Raw genomic sequence first — 12,779 nt, 5'->3', positions numbered from 1 at the left:
GTTTTATTATATTTTATTTTCAGAGGGAAAAGCGTATCGAAAAAAGGGTTGACCCCGCAGCGTTTTTCAATCACTTGTTCGACCGTGTTTTTCTTCACCGCGATAAACGTAAACGCTTCCGCAACGATCGCCTGACCCGGTTAAACCAATTTTTGTTTCGTGTTTTGTTCACTGTGAACGCTAACGTTCGTTCTGCTCCAATCAAGCGCAGAGACAAAGAACAATGGCGTCGCGATGGTAAAACGTCCGCCACCGTTTTTTCATTTTTCACGTCGGCGAAACAACAGTGCCACGGTCGCTCGGGTAAAAAAATTGAATTGAAATCCTTTTTTTTTTCGGAGAACAGATTAAATTCCCTGGCTTTTAAGCTTCCATGCCATCGAATAACCTCAATTATTTCTCGTGACGCGCTCGAGGAACGAGGTAACAGCTACGACGACACTATCTCTGCAAGTTCTTCGATCAAACTTCGGAACGTCTTCGAAGCTTATGGCGAACACGCCGTGCGTGTTCGAGACGCTGAAATTTCATTCACGTTGTAGAATGACGTCAGGAAGAATCGATTCAGGGTATACTGCAGGTTTCTGGTGTCAAGGAATGGAAAATGGTGTTTGAACGTGGGACTTTGAATATAAAATCTTTGCAGAGGGACTTTAGGAGTCTCTTTTTATTTATTAATATATTTTGGTGAACTTACTTAGCTTCCAGGGCGAGGGCAAACACTCCTGCGGCTTCTGGAGCAGCAGCTGACGTCCCGCTGTGGGTTCTCGTGCACTTGCCATACAGATCAGTGGTAGCCTGAAAAAGAAAGAAACGTTCGTGCTCAATTGCGACCCAGCAACTTCTGTTGAAATTAGAATTCAACCTGACGTTCGTCTGTACGCCTCATTAAGAGAATGTACGTTGTTTGCATTTTAATAACAACTTTAATGCCCAAATCAATAGTGAAGGAAGTTGTTTCAAGCGATACCATACACTTTAATCTTACAAAATACAACAAAAGTGAGAATAAAACTGGTACTCAAGTGAATTTGTTTCTTTACTTATTTATTTAAATGGCCTTATTTTTTAGTTGAAGTAAATTTCAAATAAAACACTTAAAACGTTGGGACCAAACTGTTAATGCCTCCTTAATGGAACTCAAATTAGGTTCACGAATCAATCAATGCATCTAACTTCAGCTACCACAATCCCGAAGTTTCTTAGCCTTACTTCCAGTAGCTCCATTTCTAATCGCCTAACCCACCTCTCGCGGCTATAGTTAATCAGCAGCACCCAATATTGTGTTGCAACCCTGCGTCTCCAGTTCGCAAGGGGCAATCCTCCATCCGATAATCAACGCGAGAACGTTTCAAACTTCATCCGAAGTTCTTGAGACACTTTGCGTGATTGATCTTTACACGAGGACACCATCGCGGATCGAGCCCTATAACGCGATTGAACCGCGGCAACTCCCAAAGGCGATTAAAACGTTCCACTTCCAAACGGTGTAATTTCCTCCGACGTAACGCGAACGCACACAGAGAAAGTTTCCGCATTAAAAGTTCGCTTCCGGTCGCCCAGCGCGACGATAAAACGCGCTCCACCGAGTCGCGACGCTTTTGAAAAATTACCCCGACGATGGACGACGTTTTTCACCATCCACGTGGAACTGTTAAACACGAAATCTTGCATTCCATTTTTCACCTTCTCCTTTGTTATTGTTTTTCTAATTCTTTTTCGCAATTTTTCTTGGAGGATCGCCTGTCCCAGGGCGAGCATGTAGATTTATTATTGGTGTATCTGTTACTTTTATTTTGTGCTGACCGCGGATAAAGTTAATAAGATATATTTTCTGTAAAGCCTTTCCCTGGGGACAATTTATCGCGACGCGTTATCAGTGCAACGGAAACACACAGGAAATTAAAGAACGAAGAGAAATGCATTTGTTTTCCCTGAAGCCATAAATTTTCTACCCTCGGGTGCAAAGAACTTTCACTGATTTACGAGGAATATCCAGAGTGTATCCTAATAAGTGAGCTCCACTTCAGGTGCTGACTTCTTTTCTTCAAAGATCCACCATTCCAAGAAATCGACCTTGGAGTCACCCATTTAAATTTCCTCGAGAAAATAAAATTCAGTCCTTCTTGAAACACGCACATACAAACCCTAGCAGTTTGAAAAACCGTCGACGGTGTTCGAGAAAAAAAATTCACGAAGAAGCCCAAGCTTCCAGCGTTACATAAGGGAGTCTCGATTCAACCCTGGAATCAATTTCAACATGGCCGAACGGAGAAAATACGTAGCAAATATGGAAAAAGTGTTCCTGGTTTTACTTGGAATTCCGACGACTGTAGGGAGAATAAATTTTATTTAAGGTCCGTGTAATCCGCGCCACGTGCTCCCGCAGTCCCCCCCGCGTTTTCCTTCTTTATTTTTCCGTCCACTCGAGGGCGAAATTTTCGTTGAACGGATCGTGTTCGTCCACAAAATCACTGCTAACGAGCGGAAATACGAAGGAGAATCTATCCGGAAACGTGTCCGCGAGGCGAACGTTGTAAACGGCTCGAGATATCACGCGGTGAACGACCAGCTTATAAAAGGTTATTGAAAGAAGCCTTCCATCGTTCGATGATTTTACATTTTCCGCCCGACAACGCGGACGCAACCTTCCGTGCATACATTCTGCGTTCGGGTAAATAACTTCCCCCGACGTCCTCGGGGATTTTTATCGCTTTTTAGCAGCGATGAACACCGCCGGACTACATCGAGTAAACACCGCGAGGAAAAAGCTGGCGTTCGCTGAGGATTTTGAAAAAGTTCACGAAATGGTCCATTGGGGGTGTTTTTCGCGAGAAAATTTTATTGAGTCTGGAATTTTAGGAATGGGTGCATTTTATGGTAGCGAAATATTTGGTATACTTTCGAAATGGAAAAATGTAACACCACTGGAGTATGTAAATCGATCTTTCTGTGGTAAAGCAATCTAGATCGTTCGAAGAAGAGGAACAACGACTGGTCACTCTTTCTATACGAGGAAGCTCCTATATTGTGAGATCAAGCGGCCGCAAAGCCGCGATTTAGAGTTTACGAGGCTCGTGCAATCTTCCACGGTCCTCGTCTACGATAATCCCCTACGGACTGCATCATACTTCAGTAAATTTTATTTTATTAGAAAGTCAAATTGAAAATAACAATTGTTTCATGTATTATTCAATTTAGTTTCACGTGAAATATTTTTGCATTTAATTGAAAGAAATGTCTTTAGGGCTAGTTATTTGTTCCTTCATAATAGAAATAGTTACAAATGAACGTTGGTAGGTTTAATGTTGAATAATTCCCTACTAACTAAAAAATTCTACTTTCCCTCCAACGTACCTCGCATACTAACAAGAGAAATAACCATTTTTTTAATCTAATATCCACGGTTGCTTCGACACCCACCCTTAAGAGTGCGCATCCCCAAGAGGGTAATCGTCTACCACGAGCTAATCTCACTCCGCGCGCACGAATAATAAGAAGCCGTAGCAGGGATGGATTTCATTTTAGCGAGCCTACGGATCTCGCCACCCCCAGTGCTTCCATCCAGCTCTCTTATCGTGAGGCAGACGCAGCAGGACCTGCGATCCTTCCGTGTAGAATTAATACGAAATTATATCCATCCTGCAATTTTGCAATTCTGTTACACTATCTGTGTAACTTCTCTATACTTTACTTCGCTGACGAAACCTTCCACTTTCATTTTATGATAAATAATCCTCCCAGGAGCCGAGGGTGACAATTACGCGTGATCTATGGCTGCGACCGTCATAACAATGATGAACGAGTCCAAGGGAGCCTGTATCGCCATGCAACGATAGATCGATGAACCAACTCCGGAGCAAGTACAGTGCTGCAAAATTCACGAGCTGAAGTATCGAGTGTACACTTTCACAGCGAAAACAACTCCATCCCTTCTATCACTCTCAGACCTCTCTCTCCCTTCGAGAAAATCTTCCTCTACCATCCTACATTTAACACGTTGACTGTCAGGCTAATACTCTCGATCATTTCTGCTGTGATTAAATTCTGTTTACAGCCTTTTGGAAACTACATAATCAAACATTTATTGCGATATTTATATTTGTAACTTCATCGAAATTCGATATTTTGCTCTACTGCCTGTGACTGACTGTATGGATGAAGTGACGATCAACGTGTTAAATAATACTAAATGCTAGTAATCCAAAATGTTGCTCGAGCGTTCGATTAGGAATGGAATGACCCAGTTTTCCTCCTTTTGTAACAGCCTGGAAAGCAAAAGGACGCGCACGTGCAGGCGTATTGAGTGTGGTATCATGTTCCGACTGCAAATTATTAACAACGGACCGCAGTAATTGTAACGAACGTTCGCCACGGCGAGGACCTCCATTCGCTTGCAAAGGAAGATGCACAACTGCGTGGGCGTTTCAGGGTCAAGCAGAAAGGAGAATCGAGTGGCGAGTGCGCGAGACAGGATGAAAATCGAGGTGAAATGCGTCGCTTCGTCGTCGAGATAAATTACGACGTCTACAGGGTGTTTTCTGCGAAGGCATGGATGCAATTGTGCGCCAAGTACGAGACCGCGCTGTTTTAGTTTGATGTTTTCACGTGTGTGTTCGTATAAATATGTTACCAAACTAAAATTTTTTAGTTTAGTCAAACTTCTTCAATAGACATAGAGGGCACGAATATTTATGGAGTTGGCTGTATTTTCTGCAAATAAATTTCACTGTCTCGCTATTTACTGATTTTCAACTTCCACCCTAAATTTAATGATTTACCCACGCCGTGCTTCGCGCAAAGAGGAATTCAGGAGGAATTTCACAATGCTTTCGAGACGTGCATTCCACCTGCGCGTCGAGATTTCTGCCGCGTGTTCGCAGGGTTAATTTATTTTTATCCGACTCTTCGGTTTCGCATACTCGCTCGCATACCACCCCTAACGTTTCGAATGCTCGTTATGCGATACAGACGGATTCCTCGTAAACTGTGGTGTCCGGAGAATTGACTTTACGTTCGACTTTGACACAAATTTGATCAGGAACATAATCGAGTCATCATCCCTGTGGTCGACAACCGCGTAAAGTTCAAGTGCACGACGAGCAGTTCGTTATGCTCCTAAGAGGCGCATTAAACCATGGGAAGAAGTATTAACGAGATATTAACTTTTATCGTTTTTGCAATTTTATCGTCAGCGACGGATCGGACCCCTGGGAAAGTTTTAAATCTCTTCCAGCGTAACTTGAAATTACGAATTCTTGCAAATTTTCAAAGCCGCGAACACCCTCCCCTTCCTCGAGGCTCTTAATGGATGAAGACCACGTTAACTTTCAGAATTTGTAGACACTTTTAATCTCGGATAACTCGGGGAGGTGATTAAAATTATCATGGAGGGAATAGGTCATGGAGCTACTTTTGAGAATTAATTTCACTGAAATTAACGCGGATCTTCTTTTGCCCAGTGTTTGTACGTAGCTTAAAGATTAAGAAAATTTGTTTTCGGCTAGGACTTGGATCCGTTTACTTGGAATTAGTTCCTAAAGACTTTATTTTCGAGTAATTTAACTACTTACTTGCGTTAAATGGCTCGTAAAATTGAGAAGAGTAGGATTGAATGGGCCTCGACTACTTACCACTCCTATGTTAGGGTCTTTGGCCCCGTTGCTGAACGTCGAGGCTAGGGTGCTCGAGCAGCTCTCGTCGTAATGAGCGTTTTGCCCGTCGTTGATGGCGCTGTTAATGCTGACGGTCCACATGCTGGCTGCGTAGCCGTCGCAATTACAATCGTCCTCCCCCCCGCCATCCCCTGACGCCCACACATAGATGTTACCTAGCCCTCGTCGGCCCTGCAACACAAAAACGTACATTAAAAAAATAATAACAGACCTTTTTCTATCTTACAAAATATGAAGTTTGAAACGAAACTTATTTCATTTCTGAAAGACTGAGATCTCGATGGAGGATTCAGGTCCGATATCTTTTCTCAATGTTGCTCCCTGACGGTTACTATGGACCTAGAGTGAGATCATTTCTATGTCACCGCAAAGGACCTTTCTGCTTTAAGTCACTGCCGCCGAAAATCTAACTCAGACTCCATCCGTCTCGACATTTTATTGCCTCGTTATCACCCTCGTTCCCGAAGGACTTCTGGTCCTGATTGCCTGCTCCTCCGACGTAACAACCTGTCATAACTCGCGTATATAACACGACGGTTGTTAAAGGAGATTTCGAAACTGGAGACGACCGTGAAAGCACCCGTGTCGTAACGATTATCGACGACGCTTCGAGAGCACTGACGGATAACGCTCGAGGACCAGACAGTCTCGCTCGAAAGACGGTTTTCGGTGCTGGTAAAGTTTTCGAAGAAGTCCGAAGTTACGAGACTCTGGATGTGAACCCATGACGTCCGCTAGGGAGCTTCAAATTAGTTCTTTATAACAAGTTCGGACAGAAAAAGACAGCAAACGAATGCACAGAACTGAGTGAAGCTAACGGCTCGGCTAATTAGCAGTGCAATCACACCTCTATCACCACTCTTAACCTTTCCATGAGATTATCGAAATACCATTCAAAATGAAATTTTCCCGCGCGCGTGCATTCAATATTTCCAATTGCACGCGTCCCCTTTTATTACTCGAATAGCATCATTACGACTGCCTGTAACAAAAACACTAGCAATAAATATCCGTGACCTTTGCACGCATCGATCTAATTATCTCTTTAATTAGATCTTCTGTGCTTCGATGTCTCTTCGATGAATTATCGACGTTTTCGTTTAGAATGAAGAGTGCACGCTGATTGGATTCGAAGCAATTATTGTTTAATTTATTCATTTAATATTCTGGTCTTTAATCTCTAATCTCAAAGTGTCCTTCGATGACTTTCATATTCTTGAAACGTTAAATCAGTCTGACGTCGTATACGAAGTTACACTTCAATAAATTAAGTAAAGTATGACGTATAAGAGGTAATTGACATCCTTCGATGGGGCTTAATTAAATTCCAACAACCCCCCCACCGTTTGAGATTGTTTTCCTACGAATAGCTATCGACACCCTTTCGTCGATATTTAGTTTGATCTAAATTCGACCACGCATTCCCGAGATAATGGACTTTAATCGTTTGACGTCATTTGCGCGTGTGTGACGCACGGGAAACTCCCCTAAACGAAGGTAAGCGAAAAAAACGTGTGACCAAATTCAAAGGGCTCGTAAGAAACGTCGACGGAGTGATCGATACCCTTAAAGGGTGCCACGTTTACGTCACAGGGAGCAGTTTCATTCGATGAATGAGCAGTGCCATTTCTCTCAAACATAGATTCTCATATTACGAAAATATTTGCAAAATTCAACTAGATTTTAATTGTAGCTACGATAAGTAAGATGAGCAATAACGAATCGAAGCTGTATAAATTTCATTTGCGAACCAAGTTTCTCTCGAGCCTGATCAAAATTTTATTATTCAAATTTGTTGGATAAATTTCTATTAAATAAGTGCTCCATCAAAGCTATTCTGCAACGCGAACGACTTTTATTCGTCGACGGGCATTTTCCCATCCAACTTTCCCCAAGAAGAAGTCGCATATGGGAGATATAAAGGATGAAACGAGACTGGACTGCTGATTGCCGAGAACAATACAGAGAGAGGGAAAATCCTGCAAAGTTTTCAACGGGAAAATAAAGATCCCCCTGAAAGTGGCTGAAAATACGAATCCTCGAGGAGGCCAGCTGTCGCTGAACGCTTATCGAGAGAATAGTTGTACGTGCTCGAGAACGTGACTCGGAAAACGAACCGAACTGCGTTTGAGAAACGGCCGTTACATTCCCAACGGGAGTAAATTTCTTTGATGACGTTATTACTGAACCATAAACGCGCAAACTGCCGCGAAATCACTCGTGACATTTATAAAAAAAACAGATACAGCTCGAGATATACATCTTTACCTTCTCTGTATTAAATTTCAAGCATCGTAATGAAACCAAAACCTTCCTACTCATTACCTCGATATTTCAGTAACAAAAGTAACAAGTGGAACCATTCTTATCAAACTTAGAAACCAGTAGGATCGAAGCAATGAAAATGTAGCGCCTCGAGAGTTCTACCGTGAATCCTATAAGACCCCCTGGGACATCGTAGCTCCCAGATACGAACTTCTCGCGATAAAATCTTCCTCGCGCTCGAGGAAACAGTAAAGGGCGTCAAAGCTCGCAGACAAGTCCGCTTAGGTAACAGGAGACACCGATAAAATCAAGACAGCAGCTCCCACGCTGCAACCCGACGCTATTTCGGCAACCTTCGATGGCATCCCTCACTGATTCCAAGCACGCAACATCGCGATACCAAGTCTCGGGACTGGCGTATCAGAAATTGATGGCGCAACGAAGACAACTACAGTCAGTCCGATAAATATTCGTACCCTTTACGTCTATCGAAGAAACATCAAACCTAGCATTTAATTTAAACAAGTTTCTTCAATGGATATAGAAGGTACGAATATTTTTAAGACAGATGGGCTTTAAGGCATTTCAAATTTTGTTACGTTTCGAAGAAAAGTATAGACTACTTAATCTGTGGAAATATTACCTATGGATACCTATATAAATTAAAATAAAGCTGATCCTACACCTACGGTCTACGTTCCAGAAGCCATACACGTCCGCTCCCGTGCCTTGAGCGACGTTTCAAAGCACCAAGGTCGTTCTTTACCCTTAACACAGTTAGATCCAAGGTCTGTAAGGAGATCTAGAAGCCACGGAGGGGGACAAAACGTGACACCGAAGCGTACCTCGTTAACTCCGCGCACGATAGCCCTCATCGTCGCGTTTCGTGGTCCATCGACGGTCTTCCCATCGTCCGTGGGTCCCCAGGAGGCGCTATAAATGTCGATCAGGTCAGGTTCGTGTCCCATGCTGTTCGCCTCGATCAGATCCGTCATATAAGGCTGATCCAACATTCTGATCCCTGCGACTTTCGAGTCGTAAGCGACTCCAACCCCGCACACGCCATTGTCTCGCGCTGCAGCCACCTCGCCTGCGCATCTAGTACCATGGCTGTCAAAGAAAAGAATGAAAATTGTTCTTTTAAACTATTTGCAATATAAAGCAGTCGAGCCTATCATTTAATTTAGACAAATTTCTTCGATAGATATAAACGGTACGAATGGTCATAGGACTGACTGTATGTACACGAATAATGTTCGGGCATTTCTAAAGTAGCTTTACAAGCAATTATCTTAACAACGAGTTCCTCTAACGATTCTTCTTCAATGGTAAAAGGAGGAGGCCGGTCGACAAAGCGACGCACGGAGCACTTTTCTTTGTTCCCCCTTTACCCGGATAAATTACGAATCTCGAAGCGAAGGAACGGATACAGCATTCTTTCAGGGAAACTTTACGAGCAGTCGGAGCTTGAAACGTCCCTCCCCGCGACATTCAGCGTTTAAGGACGCATAAAAGAAACGTTGCGCGGGTTTAATGAAAATTTCACAATACACGAGCGCATCCCAACCCTGTCGCTGGAAAATTGCCGAAGACGTTTCCCCTTTATTAGCTGCGTTTACAGCATTCGCGTCTAGCAAGGGAGCTTTTGAATTGTTTCGTAGCGAAAAATAATCTAAATATCCGTGAACATTGCGCTCTGCTGTATTTATGGTTAAGCCAATTTCACAACGAGCTCGTAATTAACGTTTCCGAGTTCGGATTTCAATTATCCACCAGGTTCCCAAGCAAAGCAAACGAGTTTTTAACGACTAACTACTTCGACTGCGTTCTCCTGTTTTAACAATAATAATATCGATCGCGACGAGACGTTTCTTTTAGATAAACAACGCGAAATATCCCTCAAAGGATGCCATGGTACGTTAGCGTTTCAAAACAAACAAGATCACGCAAAACTGAAAATTGCGCTTCGAATTTCGCCGTACAAAGAAGAGCGTTTACAAAGCGTACAGTTTAAAATTTCATAAATTTCCAGAGGTGGGAAATCACGTTCTACGTTTAACCTTTTCCAGCACAGGTTGAGCGTGTTGGGTGTTCACGTGTGATGCAGAATATATTTAATATTCCACAACTTTGCAAAAGGAATAAATCGTCTATTTCTTACGGATAGAACAACCTAAAAGATCCAAAACTTGGCTACCCATTTCTGTCCATAGATGTTGGAATGCTCCAAGGAAAACGGATTCACCTCGTATCAGTTTTCAAACGGAGACCTACCCGTACACTCGAGTCCAGAAAATGAAATTTGAGAACCGAAAACGAAAGCTTCGTGTAGCAAAGTGGATACGAAAAGTCACGGATTCAGGATTTCACACCGTAGCAAGTTTTATCGCTCGTCTTTTTATCGCCCCTCGTTCCTTTCGTTACACTCTCCGAAGCGTTACGTTTCGTCCTTTTATTACGGCGTTCCGATTGGATCTATAAAATCGAGAAATGGGTCTCGTAAAACGCGCGAGAAAGAGAGAAATTTTTAATATAGATACACGATAAACGATCATCGTTGGTCGCCACGTGCCAATCATGAATAAATAAGGCCGTTAAACCGAGGTCGGGTTTACCCAGTCAGAAAACCATTCGATCAATATGAAGTTCGTTTACTTGATTGGGCTCGTTTCTCGGCATCGTTAATCGAGGATTTGAGAAGAGCTTCGTTAAAACTCGTCTGCGTGGAAGATTTGCTCGCAATTTACTGGAAGAATGATTAAATTGGTGGAATTCTCGGCTGTTTGTTTTGCGAAGCATTTTATGTAATATTTTTAGACAGAGCTTCGAGGAGGGTGAATGATTGGAATCTCTGGAGACCAGCTTCCAGACGACGCAATAAATGGAGTATTAAAAGAGGATCACCCCCTTTTTAGAGGGAATCCAAGTCCCAGCATGAAAAAAGGATTAACTGACAGACACCGGTTCAACTGCGTTCGTCTTTTCACGCTGTCCTCGTTCGACAAAAGACACGTTTGCCAGTCGCAGAGGCTCGAGGAAATTGCTTCCAAGCTTGCGTAAGCTCGCTCGTTGGGGAAACATTTTTACGTAAAAGATGCTCGTACGATCGAGATACTCGCTCGTGAAATCGATACGGGGAATTTTCCTTTGGAAATCCGCGGGTCAAATTTTTCCTACGCTTCGACGATTATTCTATAAACTTTGAGCGCAAATCCGAAGGCGAAAGATTTCCTCCGGGCTACTAACTGGAAGTCGATTTCTCATTATCGGATAAGAAGTTACGTCGATTCTCCTCCTCGAACATTATTATCCAATTCTGTAGCTTTCTCTTCGAGCGTCGGGTCACCTTCGAGAGGAAAAACAATATTCAATTGCGTCGATGATTTTCCTCCCTTAATGAGCCTCGAACAACCTACCAGATCAGATCCTCTTCGGGAATGGCTAGACACAGATGTATTACGGGAACCAGAAAGTAATGTCGTTTCTACGAATGTCAGTACTTGTTTATTATTTAACAGCTCACTCTGTGCCAATTGATTTTTATCGATCAGGTATTGTAAAATTTACACGTTAGATGGCAGGATTGTTGATAACGAGGACGATTGCATATTGATTGAAAATAAAAACATATTATAAATTTATTTGTATGAATTGAATGTAAAAAAAAACGACATTACTTTTCTGGTTCCCCTAATACTACTTATCCTACGATGTAATTTTTCTTCTTTGGTTACGGAACATTTATTCCTGACGAAGACCTGACAATAATAAATTGACAAAAAATAAATACTGTACAACAATAATAATAGTTTCTTCGCTCACCTATTAAACCAGTCGTCGGTGTACCGTGGGTACGGGTAAGGGTCGTTGCTGCTGAAATCGTAGGAAGCCTGGGCGTTCTGGAACAGATGAAGAATCGTATTTCGAAAAACTATGGAACATCGTAACAAGATACTCGCGCAAACTTGTAGAAAAGGAAGCAAGTCTTTTCTGTACAGAGACAATTGCAATGGTGAAATTGACGGGCTCGTTAGGTTTCCTTCCGACGCGAGCGTTCTACATCGACGAAACAACGAACGCGTTACGTTCGCGACCACCCAGTATATCAAAGAGGAAAGGAGACAATAAGTGTTCAAATAGAAAGCTCCGCGGAGCTTTTTCGACGGATAAAAGACGGGAAACAAGGCGAACCCCGCAAACTCTACAAAGTAATCTCCTTATCAGTCCGTCTTTCTGATGGGAATTCAAATTCGAATTGCTTGGTTGTCTACTCGCAGTTGTTCGATCAATCCCCCTTAACTAGAAATTTCTTTTCTTTAACTACATGGGGTTTAGTGTTGCGATCGAAAAGAGAGTGATTCCTCGCGTAAAAACAAATCATAGGAAGACGCGTTGTTATATTCTTGTTTGAAGTCTTCAGATTCCTCTCTTCTTGTAATAAAAATTTCTCAAACATTATTTCGCGAATTTTCACCACGATATCTAAGAGTTAACGTCCAGCAAGGACAAATTCGCTTCTCGAGGTGGTTAATTAATTTACAACAGGACGAGAAGGACAGCTCATGCGTGGAAATTCTATTCTATTAATTTAACCGCCCATAAATTTCACGTATCCTCTGGGCAGCGTCGGTGCACCATTAATCTTCGTCTTTTCGAAAACCATCCCCTCGCGTCAACCCTCCCTTCGTGTTCTTTCTGGTCTTGCTGCACGGTCGCGTCGCTTAGCTTTAGTTTCCTCTCTTTAATAGACAGACGCTGGTGAAAATTTCAGAATCTCTTGGACCGCCTTCCACAAAACCTCGGCCTAGTTTCACTGCGATGACGAAGAACTGAACATTT

General features: G+C 42.6%; 1 protein-coding gene across 1 annotated transcript in view; it reads right to left on the bottom strand.

The window, feature by feature from the left end:
* The window catches only part of LOC128894101 (neuroendocrine convertase 2), a 35,002-nt gene that overhangs the window by 6,763 nt on the left and 15,460 nt on the right, over positions 1-12,779 (bottom strand). The window contains exons 6-9 of the mRNA XM_054155569.1: positions 11,763-11,839; positions 8,786-9,050; positions 5,634-5,846; positions 698-798 (exon numbers count right to left, since the gene is read on the bottom strand). Coding sequence (XP_054011544.1) covers positions 698-798; positions 5,634-5,846; positions 8,786-9,050; positions 11,763-11,839 — 656 coding nt within the window. The remainder of the gene's footprint in view (positions 1-697; positions 799-5,633; positions 5,847-8,785; positions 9,051-11,762; positions 11,840-12,779) is intronic.

The sequence above is a fragment of the Hylaeus anthracinus genome, unplaced genomic scaffold (genome assembly GCF_026225885.1).
Source record: "Hylaeus anthracinus isolate JK02 unplaced genomic scaffold, UHH_iyHylAnth1.0_haploid 3, whole genome shotgun sequence".
NCBI lineage: Eukaryota > Metazoa > Arthropoda > Insecta > Hymenoptera > Colletidae > Hylaeus > Hylaeus anthracinus.
Note: the sequence above shows the minus strand (reverse complement) of the source record. Positions and strands in the feature narration are given on the sequence as shown.